General features: G+C 32.4%; 1 protein-coding gene across 7 annotated transcripts in view; it reads left to right on the forward strand.

Moving 5' to 3' along the window:
• The window catches only part of LOC127735060 (uncharacterized), an 88601-nt gene extending 71896 nt beyond the window's left edge, over positions 1 to 16705 (forward strand). For 2 of the 7 annotated variants that reach the window (XM_052245152.1, XM_052245150.1), the window contains exons 2-5: positions 12751 to 12805; positions 13135 to 13236; positions 14449 to 14692; positions 15622 to 16705. In XM_052245152.1, the coding sequence (XP_052101112.1) occupies positions 12751 to 12805; positions 13135 to 13236; positions 14449 to 14692; positions 15622 to 16183 (963 nt within the window). In that variant the 3' untranslated portion in view covers positions 16184 to 16705. Of the gene's footprint in view, positions 1 to 4078; positions 4542 to 8234; positions 8436 to 12750; positions 12806 to 13134; positions 13237 to 14448; positions 14693 to 15621 lie in introns of those variants that run through there. The other 5 variants (XM_052245153.1, XM_052245151.1, XM_052245157.1 and 2 more) reach the window with 5 other exon arrangements.
• Positions 16706 to 19254: the final 2549 nt, after the last annotated feature.

Consider the following 19254-nt stretch of genomic DNA (forward strand, 5'->3'; position numbering starts at 1 on the left):
AGTTTATACATGATTAACGGCTTTATAAGGCCTATAATTTTTTTTTACTAAAATTGATGCATATATATGTATATCTTTAAACGAGTGTAAAGTGAACTTTCGCACTTACTTAGATAATTCACCATATGATAAAGCAGTTGCAAATATATCAGAACTAAAACTATATATATATATATATATATTGCAGTATATTAATCAATATTCTTGTGTTTTGAATTTTCAACATCTTTAGGTGGTCCAAAGTATATTTTTTAATGAGTTTCAAGCTTTGAACGAAAACAAGGTCACATGAAATTTGAGGTTTGAATAATGAATGGCATTTATATTTTTACACTCTTATAGTACAAAAGTTTCAAGTGACTTTTAATAACACAAATATTGGTCAGAGTGTTGTGAAATTAGATATATAGAAAATGAAATATTAGTTTAATCTGAAATCATACCTTTTAAAAAAACTGAAAGATTTGAAGTTGTCAAAGTGTTATCTTTAAAGTAATTTTCTGCTAAGGAAACGCGATAAAAATCAGTAATTGTTTGAAATGCTAATTATTTTTCATTTATCAAAAGTACTGATGTTGTTTTGATAACCTAGTAAACATATATAGTCATTCTCCCATTTTCCTTTAGAGAATGTCAAAACCATGTCAGGAACATGACATTTTTTTAATTCTTTAGTGATTTTCTCGATATTGTCAAAGTTGTTCGCTTTTTAATATTTGATTATGACCTTTGTTATTTTCTCTCTTATAGGAACTTAAACGTTGTTTTTCTTGCCCGTTTTTCAAGAACTCACATAACTGATATTTTTATATTTGCCGCATCAATTAAAAAAATATGGACAAGTGCTAAAATAAAATTGTTAAAAAAGTATATTTTCCACAAAAATTGGTTTGCTGAACTTCCAGTGGCAAATATTGCAAGCATCGACGACGAAAACAAATCAAATAATTACTCAATAAGGTGGGTTTTACAAAATGGTTTGACTGGAAAGAAGGATCGGAAATTTGGACTGCCACATATGGTATAGATATTTTTTAATCAAATCCCTTGCTGGTTTGCAATTAATAAAATAAGGTAATGATCAATGATTGACAGATGAATGTGTGGAAAAGTATAGATAAGTGGTTGTTGAACATAATAGTAACATGAAATTGTTAAAAGCAAATCTAGGCCTATTAAGTTATTAAGGGTAGAAATTTTGCTTTACAGCAGGTCATTTTGGACCCATTAAATAGTTGTAGGTATTATGTAACATGCAGAGAGCGTTGAACTCTTGCAACACGGGACATCGAATCTATTTCTTCCCATTCCAAATACATGTGGCTGTGTATTTATACATCATGAACAGCAAATTATGCTCTTTTTTAATCCAGATTGTCTACCAGACGGGAATTGTACAACTGACCAGTTCTAATGCCTGCTTCGAAAAAAAGCCGACTAGTTTAACAAGTTCTTTTGACAAAGCGTTTACTAATTCAATATCTTTTTTGGAAGTGACATAAATTCATTTTTCCAGCCTTTTTTTTTTTATCTAATCTTAATTTCTTATTCATATAACACTTTAAGAGGAAATGATTCTGGTTTTCAAGACTATGACATAGTTTGCAAAGTCTATCATCTGTAGAAATTCTAAAATGTCTACCATTTATAATTTCGTGGTTGTGGTCACTTTCTTATAATAAATTTTGAGTGGTTTAACTTCTTTCAAATTTTCTATTTTGTGAAATAGTTGGCTACCAAGTCCAGGCAGAATACCTTTGGCATATGTATACTAAGAATATGTTCCGGTGTTGTCAAGAGATTTTGGCAGCATACAAGCCTCTTTTAGAGAGTTTATGTTTTCAGTGTAAATTCTTGCTAAGTAAATCAAAGGCTGAATCAAAAAGAAATGACAATATCCCAAGTTTAGATCGTGTATAGAAGACTTTTTATGATGAGAGATTATTTTCATAAATAGACGATTATAAAATTTCGCGTCAGTAACTTCAATAAAGAAACAGAAAGATTAGAAAAAATTAAATGGGAACAAGATTATGTAATAGTCATAATGACGTTAAACATGAATAGCATTTTTTTTTCATTGTAACCCTTGTGAAAAATTGTGAGATAATTTATTTAAAGAACTTGAATTTTAAAACAAATTATCCTTATATACCAATGCATGAAATTCTAAACCGTAAATTTATCTGTGACTGCTCGATCAAAATTTACAATAGTATGCATATATGTTAAGAGCGTACATAAAAGAAAACTCTTATAAGCTCTAGCTTTTGACAAATATGTCGGTACTGGGTATGAGTATGTTTTTAGCACGTAGTCATTCCGACTGGACGTGGCTACGTATTAATATCTCGATATAAGAATGAAGACCGCACGTGTCTCGGTATTCTCAAATGCTTTTAGATATGATTATGGCCACTGTCCCTTAAAGTTACAGCAGCTCTTGCTTCAACTTCTTATTTGCTTTGGACTAGCTTTGGACCTGATATGATTCGAGCGTCATGGAGGAGTCTTATGTAGACGTAACACGCGTCTGGCATGCAAACTTATAGGCTGGTATCTTTGGTTAGTTTTTTGCCTAAATGTATTTTTTTCTGTCCATCCTTCTCTGACCTTGATGGAGATTAAGTCCACAAATGCACTTCAATCGCAACAAAATGGATACGTTTGATTTTAAATGATATTGAATTGTGCTAATTCTAATGATTTCAATTGTCGGAAAAGATAGAATAAGCCAGATCGAATACTTATGATTTTCTGTTCATTTCTTCTCTTTTTTTCCTAAGATATTAAAAAATAGCAAACATAGCTTTGAAATAGAAAACAAAATGGATTAAAATAAATATCTAGTCTTAAAAGAATATCACATTGTAATTTGTTTTGACGCCAATTTCCCTCCGGTTGATAGATTGATTGCTTTTCGCTTAAAACTAAGTGGCAAATATATTTCATGCATATTCAGCACAAGAACAATTCAACAATTGTTTCAATAAGTAGGTTCTATAAAATGAGTTAACAGGGATAAAATGCGGGGAATTAACACTCAATGAGAAACGAGGGTATTTCAGACAGGGGGTGGGGGGTAAATTTTGCATTACAACTGGCAATGCATCTACGAACCCCTTAAAAAGTTGATACAAGATCTTTTCCCGTACGGGAAACGTGGTACTCTCCCTACATTAGGCTTTAGATCTAACACTCTCAATCCACTTAGGTGTTGCTTCGTATTTATACATTCCGCACAGCGCCAGACAAACGCTCTTCTATAAAGTGGGTTGTTCTGTCGGGGTAGAAAAGAGACCACATTTCCTTACCATTACAGTCGACCCTTATGTTCTCTCCGGTTGAACCAGGAACATCAAATAGATAACGAAAAGTTTGCATTGTGCATGTTGAATTAAATGAAAAATCTTGAGAGGTCGTTTTAGAGAGACAGAAAATTTCTTCTAACTTATCAGTAAGCCCTTGTTATTTTTTGGGTTATATATTCTCTATCCAGTTTCCTTGCCAATTAAATTTTTTTCAACTGTACTAAGTGATATTTTGTTTGACGTTCTTGATATTCAATATACATTTAATTGTTCCTGCTGTTTGTCATAGAGACCATTAATTAAAACCGTTGCTTATGTCCTTCTCGTAAAACACAATGCATAAGCGAGATCGTCGACGGGTTGCACTACAATAGTTTTATACACGATAAAAATAACTATTTATAGCTTCAAATTGACAAAAGCTTCTGAAACAATTTTGTACTTTAAACATCCGCCGTCTATCCATCCTCGATTTCCAATGTGATCGAATACCGCAGGAACAAAGTTTTCGTCCAAATATGGTTCAAATTAGATGTTTCATTAATCAATCACTGGTGGCTATTTCCAGAAAAGTTATCCAATCAAGCATTTTAAATGTACCCTAGCGTAACTTTACAATCCGTTTCAACATGATTAACTCCTTCACTAGATCTTGACGACAAATTTTGATTAATTTTCGACTCTTTAATCTTACAGAAAATTAATATATATCTGTAAACACAACCGAATCGATTTGTTATGTGAAGGGCGTTTTGTCATCGGTAAAAGTTTCTATCTTATTTTGATAATCTCTCAAAACTGAACCATGCGTAATGACGTTTTAAGTTATATACATTTTGTGTCAATACGGTGATTTAAAATCAAAATCAAATGAATAAGTCTATACGAAATTCGTTTTGAATCCTAAAATAAATAGGATATACTGTAATTAGTATTCTGGATGGATATACATAAAATTTAACATGCTTTGAAAAAGAAATACATTTTAACATATATTTGAAAATGGTTTTTAAACATGCAATGCAATTGGAGCAGTTTGACTTATTTGTTGATTTCTGAATTGCATTGACGTTTTGAAGTATTACAACAGTAAATAATCATCCGTCTGTTTGTTGGATTATTTAAAACACAAAGAAGGAGAAGGAAGTATATAAAAAATATAAAATTTGGAAAATTAATCAAAATATGATGTCAGTGTATCGTCTAGCAGAGGAATACCGAGATGTGGAGGTAAGAAGCATATAATTAAGACAAAAGAGGCGGAATTTACTAAGGTGACATTTGAATCTCATAAGCGTCTTTTTCTGTTTTTATTACATTTTGTGTTTAAGTGTATATGATTGTATTTTCTCTTAGATTTCGACGAGTCTGCATGGTACTTTCCTATTAATCCTGTTGGCCATTTGAGGTTTCACTGACCATCAATGAACTTCTAGTAATCGAAATTTTATCAAGTAACAACTACTGGGTACTATTTTTACTGGTTTGTGTCTTTCCATACCGTCTTTTTCAGTTAAAATGTTATCAATAGAAAAAGTATAAACCAACTCAATGCTTATTTTCGTTTGTACTTTCGAAAGCAACATAAGACAACATAAACATGCTTAATATAATAGTGACTACTGGATAACTTTTAGGATCAGATTTCAATTGCATTATGGATTATTCTGTCAGATTGCAAAAATCATTGGTCATGATGCAGGAACTTCAAGAGTAGATGAGCTAGAGAAACATCGTTGTTTTGACTGCATGTTTCCGTCCTGAATGAACGTCCACGGATGTGTAGCGTGTATAAATACGCAGCCAATGTCTATTATTCTGAGTGTCATCTTAGTTTCACAAACTCTGGTAATGAGAACGTTTACTGCTATCTGAACATACACGAATCTTTATAACAAACTCATTCGGTGGAGTGGGTAGGCGATTCTTTAAAGGCTCTGTCTCCGTCATTTTTTAGTTCTTCAAGTCCCACGTCATCGTAGTCAACCAAGATCTAGAATCATTGCGTAAGCGTATTATACTAGGCAAGCATATAAGGACCTCCCGTAGCAAGTTTTTTTATGGTAGCTTGTTTATCTTGTTGTGCTGAACAAGTTTAACTCGAAACTGGCCTTTTCATTTAACTCCGGTATTGAATGGAAATGTAAAATAAAAAAGACCTAAGTTTTTCTCTAACCATTTACAACCTTTTTTTTTATTAAAAATCAAAAGTTAACAATGTTGGAAGCTGCATGGGGGTTATTTTTTTTCTAACATGTAACAATGTTATATACCTCTTTGTAATGTAAGTAAATGTTAAGGTTTAGAAATCAATAGCAGAGTATCTTAAAATATACAAAAGTTCAATATCAACACAGTTTTACCTGATAAAATCTTTAATACCTAGATGTAAGGAATTATATTCTGCAAATAACTTCACAAGTTGTCCTCGTATATTTCCCAATATTAAATGAAATCTCCACAACTAGATCCCCAATCAATATACTATTTGATCAGGTATCTGTTTTATTTGGTATTCTTCTTTGAAAAGTTAATACTAAAACTAACACTTCCTGCCAGTTCAAATATTACTGTGCAACAAACACAGCATACTTAACGCGGTTTTATAGGTCGTCTTTTTATGACTTTTTCAGTTTAAAGTGTTGATTTTTTTGTATACGTTTATGACACCATTTAAAAGATATGTTAGATCTCAATTCAAGACGCTTCGAAAATAATCCTTGCTACTGGTCATTTTGGTGGTTATGTAAACACAGCTGGGAGACCAAAACTTCCTTGTTTGTGTTGTAAAGGTTTAGTGCTCGATGAGAACCATGGATTTGCATAACTCCTGTTAGTCTGCATGGAGCTGCATCAATTCTGTCAATCAGTCTTTCGTGCGATCCTTCTTATTCGCGTGACTTAACGGCATCTATTAATTAGGATGTTCGAATATACTAAATTCATCTCCACCAATTTATTTCTTAAACAGCCATTACAATGTAACATATAACATTTGGTGATGGTGGGTTTGTGTTTAATGTCCCTTGGTAATTATTACAGGCCTATCATGGTTTACTTTTATAAATTTTGACTTGGATGGAGAGTTGTCTCATTGGCACTCATACCACATATTCTTATATCTATCAGGATGAGAATACATTAATGCGTTATGAATATGAACCCTTCTTTGTCGAGAATATGTTAATTCGTAATGAAAACCAACCCTGCTTTGACGAGAACGTACCCTCTGCGTTACTTCAAAAGATTGTGATTTTATAGGAGGCTAGACTATTTTGCAAAATCCGTAACGGTGTGTTGTGACATTCGTAGTGAGTATATCGAAGGTAGAAAATAATCATGTGTTTTAAGTAAGGTCTGGGATTTTCCAATAGATTATTGCGACATCTCTATAACATTTAAGCTTCAAACCAAATTTTATATAATTAGCTTCTTTATTCAAGTTGAGCAATGATTTTAATTTTGAAGGTTTAAATCAGAATCTCGTCGTCAAATTTATAAGCATCCAATTAAAATTCTGAAGTTGAAAGTGTCCTCCGAATTACGACATACATAATTGCCTATAGTTTACACATGCACTACATATTTATATATTGTTAATATAAATATGTTCTATACGATAATAAAATAGTCATTTGATAAATGAACACAAGCTAACGTTAAGCTCATATGATTTGTCTCATATTAAAAGAAACAGAAATGACTTACGATAAGTACTTTAAAAATAAGTGTCTAAGCAGCAAGCTTTTTTGTTGTGGTAAAATTGAAATAAAAAGACTTCGATTCATTTCCCTAATCAATAGTATATTTAATTTCATATCAAGTTCATTTGCTATTCTTTGTCAACTTAATGCCAAAATTAATACTCCGAAACAATGTGATTTATTCAATATACATTCAATTTGAAAAACGTACACACACGTATATAATATGATAAGTTAATAATGATAAACTTTTATTCCACAAATGTTTCATTTTGATGTATATAAATGGCACGACGTCTTAATAATCTCTGTCTATTATATCAGTATTATTAGCTTATCTTATATACAAAAGAAATTACATCCCTTAAAAAAATCAAAGAAATCATTATGATAATGCAGTTTATTTTCAAAAGCGGCTAGTTATTCTGTTGTGAAACTATGTTTAATATGTCGATTTTTAAGCAATTCTAGAACACACGCAAACACACAAAAAGAATGAACAAAACAGAAAAGATGCTTAAAGGGTAAAATATTCTATTGTCGTCAACTTTCCAGTTCTAAATCGTCCCAAAACTAGTCAAGTTGTGGATAAATTGAACAGTATCTTACAACTCCAAATTTTAAAAATTGTATTGTTAGCATCATTTTTTTTAAATATATATGTATAACTGCGCCAGTGGCGTATCCAGAAATTTTCATAAGAGGGGCCCACTGACTGCATAAGATGGGGCCCGCTCCAGTCATGCTTCAGTGATTCCCTATATAATCAACCAAATTTTTTCCCACAAAAAGGGGGGGGGCCCTGCCCCCCAAACACCCCCAACCCCCACCCCACCCCTCCTAAATCCGCCTCTGCGCGCAAAATTCGATGTTTGACTCATTGACTTTTTATTATTAACTATTAATGAAAACTCTTGTTAACGAAAGTCGTCAAATAACATGGCACTCTAGATTGATTTGTAGATTCAAGATGTACATTTCATAGCCTGAAACGAACAGATGGCTGAAAGAAATCTATGCACGTAGCAATTCGTACCTAATCTTTGGCCATCTGATGCTGGGGTTAAAATATAACCACGATTCTTAATTACCTGAGATAAGCCCTGGAATTTACAATACCTACGAGATAGCAGGTACAATGGAAATTTTCACCAGTGTGTTTAATTATTAAAATCTTGTAATTAATAGCCACTCGTGTTTGTTCTTTGCCAAGTTTCTTTGCACTTGAAGGGCTGAATCAACAAATTATAGTCATTCACAAAGTGGTGTTTTCTACATGTACCTTTGGATGTTATTTAAATGTTTATTTTAACAATATTGTGATTTAAAACAGTTTGATTATCGTATTTAACACGAAATGATGGTTTATCCATCTTATGATTGTTGGTCACACTGGGGGAAACGATTGCCAAAGAAATGGGTAAGTTCTTTTCTATTCGGTTTTTCTACTTTTCAGCAGAATTTTATTTTTATTGTCTTTTCTTTCATTGCGTTTTCTTGATTTTCATTTTATAAATAAAGACGCGACGATAACTGGTGATATCAATGAAAAATACCGAACTTTTTGCGAATCTGCATACAAAACGCCAATGTTTTACTTCAATGTTGCATATTGATCTAAAAATTCTAAGAAATTTGTACATAAATTAAAATTTGGAGAAACGGATTCTGCAACTGCATAACAGGAGATAAGTAATTGTCAAATAAACAATATTTATAAAAAAAAAAACAAGCCTGAGTTTAAAACTTACAATGTTGAATACAGAAATATTGTTTCTTACTGAATTCATTAGTAGAATCTATATCGATACATTTCCATCGAGTGTTTAATGTGTTTAAATGCATAGAATGTTGTGTTTTTAGATTAGTACTATCTTAAAAAATTATCGAAAGATTTTACAGTAAAACAAAAATTGATTTTGGTCATCCAAAACTATGGAAGTCTAAATTCACGGATAACCATAGAAACCTAACTTCGGTCGGGATTTATGGATTTTAAAAATTACATCTCAGCTGATATATTTGGTAACCTAAGAAAGTTCAAGCTAGGTTGCAACCCCACTAATCATATCAGACTTATAAAACGGTGCAAAATTGGCAAACAAGCTTCGACAATGCGATCCCCAAAAAAATAGAAAATTTTTTATGCTATTTTAGGATTAGTTTATCTTGGCCCTATGCATCATTATTCATCTATATGGTTAGTTAATCTTGACCCTATAAAATGTTATTGCACATTTACAGGAAGTTGCGCGCACTGTTGTGCTAAGCATACCCGCAAATTGAATTCAAAGTATCGACAAAGAGGATGTCGGTGTGTATAAGATCACACGTTACAAATCATCACTGTCAAGCTAGGGCCAAATATGAAGTAATTTTTGTTCAGTTGTTCATGAGAAACATATGACGAAAGTATGTGTTTTCATTCAACATATTGAAAAAATCAAAGTATCGACAAACAAAAGTAAATGTCTGTTATAACCCATCAATGTCAAGCTTTAAGCCAAATATTTTTTCATTCTGTTCCTGAGTGTGGTGCATATGTCAATGTTATGTGGTGATTTGCATAACTGTTATGCCATAAAAATTATTTCCGTATGAAAAAAAAACTCTGTTATGACATAAAAATTATTTCCGTATTAACATCGACTCGTGAACTCCCCAACGGCTAGTTAAACAAAAACAGAAGGTTGTACACAAAAGTACAAAACTTGAAGAAAAGGTGTTGCAATACTCATTCCAATTATATATCATATTCATTTTTATCTTATATTTAACTTGCACTGATAAATATAATTGACACAAATGCATTATGTACTGTTGTAACCAAGGGCACACATTATTATTATTTGGGTATATTATAAGATGTCGATCTTCGCGAGGCATAACTAGTGTTTAGTTCCCCCAAAACCTACTCAAATATATATACTTCGTGATGAAATCCAATTTTATTACTTATTTACGATCCTTCAATTGTAATGTTGAAAATAGCTCTGTAATTTAAATGAAAATTTGAACAGGTACATTTATTTCATGTTATACTCCTTAATGTTTTAAAGGTCGATGTATATTGGCTAACCTCGGTATTTGATTATTAAAAATAACCGAAATCTACCTTTGATAAAGTTAAAAAGCCTACTCCTGGTGATTAAGACATGTCAGTTGTTCTTATACAGAAAACATTAATGTAAAAATGGAAATCAAAATATGTACTATTGCTCTGTCTCTCTCTCTCTCACGATTGATTGATTGATTGATTGATTGATTGATTGATTGATTGATTGATTGATTGATTGATTGATTGATTGATTGATTGATTGATTGTTTGATCGATTGAAGAAATTTTTTACGTCCCAGCATATTTTAAGCATGAGTTTAAGTTTAGCAAAGGATCTAGTTTATAATCTCTCGTGTTTACAAACTGAACGATTGGTCGATGCCCACTACATGTCCAGCGGCAAGTATTACATTTATATCAGGAACGATAACATGTTATTGATATATAATTATAGTTCCCTGCTTTGTACTAGAAAGACTTTTAGAGTCGGAATTTAATGTTCTAGCTCACAAGGTAACAGTCTGCAAAATGACACATTTCCAAACTGGCTACATAATTCTGACTTCGAGCTGGCTAGTCTGTTCTCTTCCTCCTAAATGCTCGATTGAAATACAGCAAATGTTAATTTTGAAATCTTTTGTTTGACTCAGGCAGCTCGGGATCGAACCCACGACCTCAAGAAAAAATTGGCATGGCCATCGGGCATACTACCACGACGCAACACGAAGGCGATGTTAACCAAACGCACACCCTATTTCCGGCTATCACTAGGGCAGATACAATAGAATCTGTGTTTCCGATTGTCGTTCAAAACAATTGTTTTTGTTGGTTATTGCGATTGCCATTGCAATACAATGGATTTGACAATTGTCTCCTGCAGAATTTGATCTGTGTTACTATGCATTTGCAGTACTGATATCCTGTAATAAATAGGGTATGAGTATATGATGAAGTTAGTATTCAGTATGAGAGATCAAAGGTTGGATCAACCAGCGAATGTTTTATTAAGTCTTGAAAATTAGAATTGTTTCTGACATAGAAGAATTTGAATATACGAAGAAGGTAATAATTATTCATAGATAAATGAAGGACAGACCTACAGCACAATGGACAAAAGAAAAAAGAAAGATATTCAATGGTTCACAATTATCCTAAACAGTGTTACTACACCACGGTGAACTGGATTTTTCACAGATAATTCGATGGAGAGAGTGAGAAATAATTGTTTAATGGGCAGCCGATTTAATCTCTAAACCCCTACAAAACAATTCTGTTCAACTTTAAACAATATGCAAAACTGCATTTTCATCGTGGGAATTTGAAATCTTCTTAATTTTCTTCACTGTAATTTTGCTGAATATTCGCATTATTCAAATCTAACCAAGGGGTCTCTATATTTACAAACTGTCTGATATGTATGTATATTTATTTACTTGGTCTATGTTTTATCATATGATTATGCTAATTTGTCAACGTTCTAATTTTAATCGCATTTAAAAACCAAATTAATAACCCTCACGTTACCATGAAATGTACATTATTAATCCTTTTGCATCGTAAATCAAGTTATTAATTGAATGCATACCACATCTATTTATTTCTTGTAATCAATTACTATTGTGTTCTGTGTATTAAGCCTTTCTTTAGGAATTTAAGCGAACCGAATTATATCAGTTTTAACTGTTTTGCGAAGAATTGGAAAGAATCCGAGCAAATATTTGATTGTGCGCGGACTATTTATATTGATATCGACACTCATAGTTATATAAGTTGAAATCTTTTTAAAATCAAGATTTGCACTTCATGCTTAAGTTTGAAGTATTGAAATAACAAGCCTACTCAAAACCTTATTTCAATATGACATTGTTCAAACTAGTATTTTAAAGGAATGTATGTAATTCAAAGCGAATTAATAATTTTGATGATCTATGTGCGTGATGTTTTAATGATACAGACATGTTTTGAAACCGTGTACTTTTGTTCGTTGAAGTTTTCAGTAGTGGGACTAAGAGATTTGGAAGGAATTCGTCTAACACCACAAAGTGGAATGAGGTTATTTTTATACAGACCAACTTCATATTTATTTATGTTATCTATAAGCACGAAAATTTCGAATTTCATAATACATTTCAGTCCGGTACTTTTGACTTGTTCCAGTACCCATTTTTGCCTTGAATTTAAAGGGCTGAAGTGACCGTCTCTTTATTTGAATTTAAGACAAGAGCTGCCAATGCCTGAAATTAAAGAATTCAACATAGAAATCAAAGATATCATGAATTTGTTTTTTTTTTTCTCTTTAGCAGACAACAATAAATCAATGTTATAACCATTTATTCCATAACTTTATTGATACTACAGACATTTTCAGGTAAAAGGTTTAACATTCTACGGTAATCTTCTCGATTCGTTAGTATTTGAACCTGGTTATAGAGTCAATTGACATATTGTCTTTTTATGAATAAACAGTGAAGGTGTGTGAAATGGCGATGATCTTCGGAATTATTATCGAGTAAGATGGTAAGTGTCGTTTGATGTGGTTTTTGTTGGTTGCTGAGTTTATGACATTGCGACATATCTTCAATGGTAATGTACGCAATGATTTAAGTTCATTTTTCGTATGGTAGGTTTAAAAACTTTTCCTTTTTGAAATTAACTAACATTACATTTTCTTTTTTAGACCCCCGATGGTCTTCAGATTGGACCAATTCGAATACCAGTAGCCCATACCTATGGTACGTATTTTTAAAGAAAAAAAATGGTAAAAAGAGTAATATTCGGACAAAATTATGAAAATTACCAACAAGGGGTTCGAAACTTACATTAGCTTAACATTTTGTTTTAAAGGAGGATGACTTCTATAAATGTATTGGTTTTTTTTTAAATTACCACAATAGTAAGATGTTGTGTTTTCTTTTCATTTTTTTTTTATTATCATGCTTTATAATAAAGTGCATAAGCCATTTAATTATTCAAACCTATAGAAACTACTAGTATTGAAATTTCATATTAATTCATTAAGTTCTGTCCAAAGACAAAACAAAGTACCTTTTCCTATATTTAGGTCCAATACGAGGTGTAGAAGGAATCAAACTGTGCTCTCCTTCAAAAGAATTGATGACATATGATAATCGAGAACCGCCACCGTCTCCGCCAAATAGTCTCGGTAACAGTCTTGCCTTTCAAGCTCGCCTATAAAACTTTAAACAAGCTTGCTTCTTAATGATAACGAATTGCTGTTTTTACCATGCATGCTAGACTAGATAACCTAACCTTGTGCATTAGATATTTAATAGTAGCGTTTTTTAATTGCCGAAATGTTATTTTTAACTACTATTTTGGGGTCGCTCCTGGAAATCTTTAAAATACCAACTTTTCTGTAACCCGTGGTCTGTTTCAGACACATATCGAAATTAACGTTTAATTAATTGTATCATTGAACTGACGCGCTAAGCTTTGGCCTCAAACATTTATGACATTTATAGCTATATTGTTTTTTCTTCAACTTTCTTAAAAATGTCCATGATATATATGGGTGGTTTTTGCCCATCACAATGGGCCAACTTTCGGCATAAAGTGTTTTTGGTTATCAAAGATATTAGGTTTTTGATTTAGTGCGCCAGACGCGCGTTTCGTATAAAACAAATTGGACATCTGGTGTAATCCAAACAAGAAGTTCTCAAAAAATAAATCGGATAGTTTTTGATAATTGATAGTTTTTGACATGTATATTTCAGGCTAACCTTATAATTTTCACAATATACTGAAAAACAGTATTCCGGGATTAACTCATACAGTGATAATAAAAGCTGATTAAAAGAAATCCTTTAGTTTTCTGATATTATATTAAAACTAAAGCATAAGTAGCCTACCAATGTGTTCCCATTTTTTAATCGGTCTTTTGTAATTGAACAATAATTATTAGTTAATTTACATTTCGGGAAAAGTGGCAAAATGAAATTCATACAAATAATAACAAATATCCATTACCAGGATTCCGCCCGCCTGTTGTGTGCTTTCTAAAAATAATAATAACCAGTGTCTAGAAAGTCATTTCGAGAGCTTGTAATAGTGATTCAGATAGTCATTCAGATTCTCAAGCAATGTCTTTCAAATGACCATAAGTTATAGAAATCAGATAGAAACTCATTACAGATTTTCAACTAATCAGATTGTACATAGCAGTAAAAAATGTCGATATCCACATCAAAACACGCCATAAGACGTTAAATTATGATGATGTGATCGGTTGTAATGGATTTTCTCTTATTATCGATTTGTTCCTTACCAAACTGTCATGGCTGCCTTGTCGCAGACGATAAAGTAGAAAGCGTTCTATACTGGTAAGTCTGTATTATAAAATAATATATAATTGCAGATTTGGACAATGAACATGATTATATTATGAACAAAGCTCTCAGATCCTACAAACTCCATAGAGATAAGGAAAAGGCGGAAAATAGGCAAAGGCATTTAAGATCTGCCTGCTTGAAACGATGGAAGACCCCTGAGCCACCAAGAAATATTCAGTCTGCAGGATCAGAAAGGACGAGACCAGTCCTTGTACCAAAAGATGCTATAAATGAAGTTAGGGATGCAAATATATCTGAAGAAGATATGAAGTATGTCTATATTTATTCTAAACTAATGTATTTAGTTTCAGGTATAGTAATATGAATTAATATAATTCTGTATAATTCTATGTAAACTGCAATTCTTTTTATGACAGGTTTATGTAATTAACAGTTTAGAATGTGATGAAGCAGAAAATGTAACGAATTAATTTGATGTATTCTAATATTACTGATGTTGTATCGATCTATTGTATACTTGAACCAGTCTGAGCTACGGTGTGTTGCAGTATAAGTCAGATGCAGATTCAGGATTTTGAAAAAGGATGTCCCGGGGGTCCGGTAAAAGGTCTTCGTTAACTATAAATGTAGCTCCATAAGGGTGCCGGGCACCCTCACCCCCTAAATCCGCCTTTGTAAGTGGAACATATAAAAACAAAATAAAATGTACCGTTTTGGAACAGTTTTGAAGACGGACTGACATAATTTCATTAACATACAGCAAAACCAAAAGATAAGGTGAAACACACAAGAACGTACGATCAAAGTGATTCGTGCAGCGGTTTATTTGCACTGTTTTTTCGCTGTAAAGTCGACACCATTTGATTTTCCAAGTTGAGCCGGAGGATTCGACAATCCTGTCCTGAAAATAAATAAACTTTCAAGAGGAATATTACGTTCCACATTATGTTAAGCAGGGGGAAATGGTGTATAAAATCGAAAATAAATTAAAAAAAATGAAAACAACACTTTATAAATGTGATGCGTCCGAAGCGCTTTTCTGGATTTACCTTCATCAGGAACGCTCAAAGCCGAATATTTGAAAGTCAAGGATGTATAAGCCAGCCTAGCAAATGTGAAAAAAAAACCCACTCTGCTTAATTTGAATACCAAATGGTTGTCCCATTACAAAGATTTAGATCAACGGTAAAGATTTAAACTTAATATTCATGTATTAATATTAAATAATTCTTTTTTAGGGTGAAAAACAAGAAGTCACTTGACTTAAACAAAGTAAACGTTGGGAGAGTATTTGAATTGAATCGGATAACTGTAGGAGTTTCTAGAATGGCCGACCAATCCCCGTCACCAACAAAAAGTGCCTCCTTTCAAAGACGTAATAAAACGAGCCAACAATGGTATAGTCAAAGTGTTCCGAATACAAGCTACATCAACAATCACATGAGACTTTACAATGGGCAGGGGAACAGTGGGCATCAAAGTAGACATTCCCATAATTCCAAAGTGCCTAGGTCGGCCTCAACAGCACGCAGTGACACTTCGAGTAGACCGGAATCTGCCACTCATTTTAATTCAAATGACGGAGGAATATTTCTACCAAATAGACCAAAACATGATTATTTTGTAATTGATCCTGAATGGGTTTCTGAATCATTGACAATACAGAAACTTAGTTTAAGTGAACGAAAACCCACCTATGCCACTAGGACAATGACATGGCCTGGCAGACGATGCAAAAGTGCCCCGCCATCTAAATGCAGGAATCCAATCACTTGGAATGTTGTAGATTCGGAGTCATAGTAACATCTAAAATAGAAAGAATAATATTATACAAGTAAGATTGCAGGAATTCATGAAAAATCCTGGTATCTTACATTGTTCTGCGTTTAATAAAATACCGTGGATGAACGAGAATGAAACATGAGATATGAACGTGCATGTCCGACATATTTGTGTGTGCCTAGAAACAGTTATATCCGGCGAAACATATAATTTGCTATTTAAATATTCAAATGGCGAAGAATACCACAAAGCTGATGATTATTCTCTTCATGAAAATGCCGGCTTTGTATGTAATAACACGGGCGAACTTTTTATTTGGTGCAACGTAAATATTCACTTTGCAATGCAATTCATAAGTATTTAATCTAAAGCTACATCATATATTCACGCAAGACTGTTGTGCTATGTATAAACCATACATTTGAAAACCCTAGGATCAACCATTCTATAGGGAATGTGACATTCATTTATATGCACATAGAATTGTCACACACAATTATTCTTCAATTTGCAACCATAAAAATAAAATATTGATTCCAACACGCTTGTTTTTTTAATATTAGTGATCTTTTCTGCCATTAGCAAATAATCCTACAGTGTTTATAAAAATGTGAAAAATAAATTTTCTGATGAAGCTAACGTAATTTTGTATAAAAATAAGGCGATGTGGTATGATTGCCAATGAGACCACTATCCACCAGATAACAAAGGGCTTTAGATTTATGATTGCTTCATTTTAGGTATCTGAACACATCGATATTTCAAATACATTTTGTGGTTATAGCTCTTCAACAGCAATTCGACACTGTGCATTTCAAATATTTTAGAATAAGCAAAAAATAATAAATTTAACAATTTCACCAAAAAATTAATGCCATCTTATTTCTAAATATGGAGTGTATCTTTCGAAATTCAAGATATTTCAACAAAATGTTTCTTTTGGAAGAAGCTTTATTGCCAAATAATATTTGTGTTGTCAGAGTTTGTGCTGTTAACTAATTCCACCAAAAATGTATTTGCCCAAAAATTTTCAATTTTCCATGACCTTTGACCTTTTGATGACTAAAATGAACCTCTAAACATCAGAAAGGAGCACACATTTAGACAGTTTTTAAAATCCCCAATAATAGATATTGACCACTCGACTTTTTTAGGCTTCGGGCCTATCTGGAGAGACATTCTATCTAAATTATCTGTATAAACAATTTTTTTTTCACATTTCCATTAACCCATTTTTGGTGCAAGATTATTTGTCGCCAAATCCGTATGCTTCTTAAATTTGGATTCTGGCATAACTTCATTTCGGAGTAATTGTGAAAATACATATCTAACTCATCTACGTTGGTATCAGCTAGTTAATGTTTTAGCTGCATCTTGTTGCACTCTTGTATTCACTAAATCAAGTACACAGAAATGTGCACAAGAAGAATGCGAAATATCTATCTTAAATCAAGTACTGGAAAAGTAGGAGCAGATACAAGGCAAGGTTAGTACTACTTAGAACCTCAAAGAAACCCAATATTCCGAAACGAATTAGGTCAAAATTCAAATACGAGGTGCACGTTTTGGAAGCCAGAAAATGAAAGAGAGAACAAATTAGAATAATAAAATTATAGAAGTATTTTTTGTAATAAATGTACGAAAGAGAATTAAAGATAGTTGGTTAAATTCTTTCAGAGATTGGATAAAATATAAATGAACAGATACAAGAGTGGCAATCTCTTTTTCTTCTTCATGTACACGGCATATCTTTCAACTTTCGGTATGAATAAAATGATGTCCAGGACAACTCAACGGCACAAAGTAGTATAAGACTTAGGGCAACATAGTCCTCGACAATAGACATGTGTTTATACAATATGTCAATCTCTAAATTGTCCGGAGTCTAAATATTCTTGTCAAAGCCAGACAACACATAGACCAAAAGAAAGCAACAATCTACAGAACACTTCAGACAAAACTACAGTGTGATGCACCAATCCAAAAGAGGGTGCACTCAGTGTTCCAACAGGGTGACAGACCTTGATCAACTAGTGACATCTCTCCTGTTACCAGTAAAAGTCTGGTGATCGGTAGCGTTCAGTGATATTCACAAACGTCGAAAGGACAGGACTGTTACAATTACAGTCACCAAGTCATGATGGCGATGACAACAACTTCATGATTAAGATTACCTTTGTTCAGTAGCTATCTGAAGGCCCTTCTAGAATGTTACTCCCTAATTATGAAATTTCACAATGGGGAAATTGAATTCTCAACTGACCATCACCAGTGTAAAAGAAGAATTGAGAGAAGATAGATAAAACAAAATATGTCCATGTGACATAGATGCCCTAACTTTATAATGTGGATAGTTGCATCACTAATTTCTATGAACCAAACATAAGGCTATATTTTGTTTTATAAAGGAAATAAAATTTAAGGCGGCAAAAGTAAAATCAGTCAAATTCGAACTGAATCTGTACTTCATGGCTCCTAAAATTATCAAATTTCAAAGGATTTGAATGGCTTCTCAAGTAATTATGGAAAAACCAAAAATTTTCCACTTCATTAAGGGTATTATTATTTTAGAAAGACAAATCGATCAAATTTGAACTTGATCTCTATTTAGTGGTCCTAAACAACATTTTGAAATTTCAAATGATTTGGTGAAGGTTTTCATGAGTAAACAAAAGTAAACCAATTTTGAAACGCACTTATGCCCAAGAGTAAACAATATAGTTAACCTTTGTGAAAGTGGGCTGTGGGCTAATGATTTTTAAAGGTTTTTGTATTCAAAAATGCTAAATCCATTAGTAAAACTTTTTTTTTCAAAATTTGGAAAATAATACAATTGAAGTTTTCTGTTAAATTTTCCATTTTCTCAATTTAAATTAAGAGTGGTTATGGATTTGGTCATCAACCATAATTTTTAGAGGAGATTATTAGTAGGTATGTTATTCCCAAAAATTCTGATTGAAAGCTTTTTCTGTTTTATTTCAGTAAATGTGGTCACCATTTCTGAAAGTTTTCAATTACTGTTAGTCAAATGGGCTCAGATAAGATCATATTTATTGCAAGTTTATAACCAACTTGAATGTATAATGGAT

The sequence above is a fragment of the Mytilus californianus genome, unplaced genomic scaffold (assembly GCF_021869535.1).
Source record: "Mytilus californianus isolate M0D057914Y unplaced genomic scaffold, xbMytCali1.0.p SCAF_3, whole genome shotgun sequence".
NCBI classification, from domain to species: domain Eukaryota; kingdom Metazoa; phylum Mollusca; class Bivalvia; order Mytilida; family Mytilidae; genus Mytilus; species Mytilus californianus.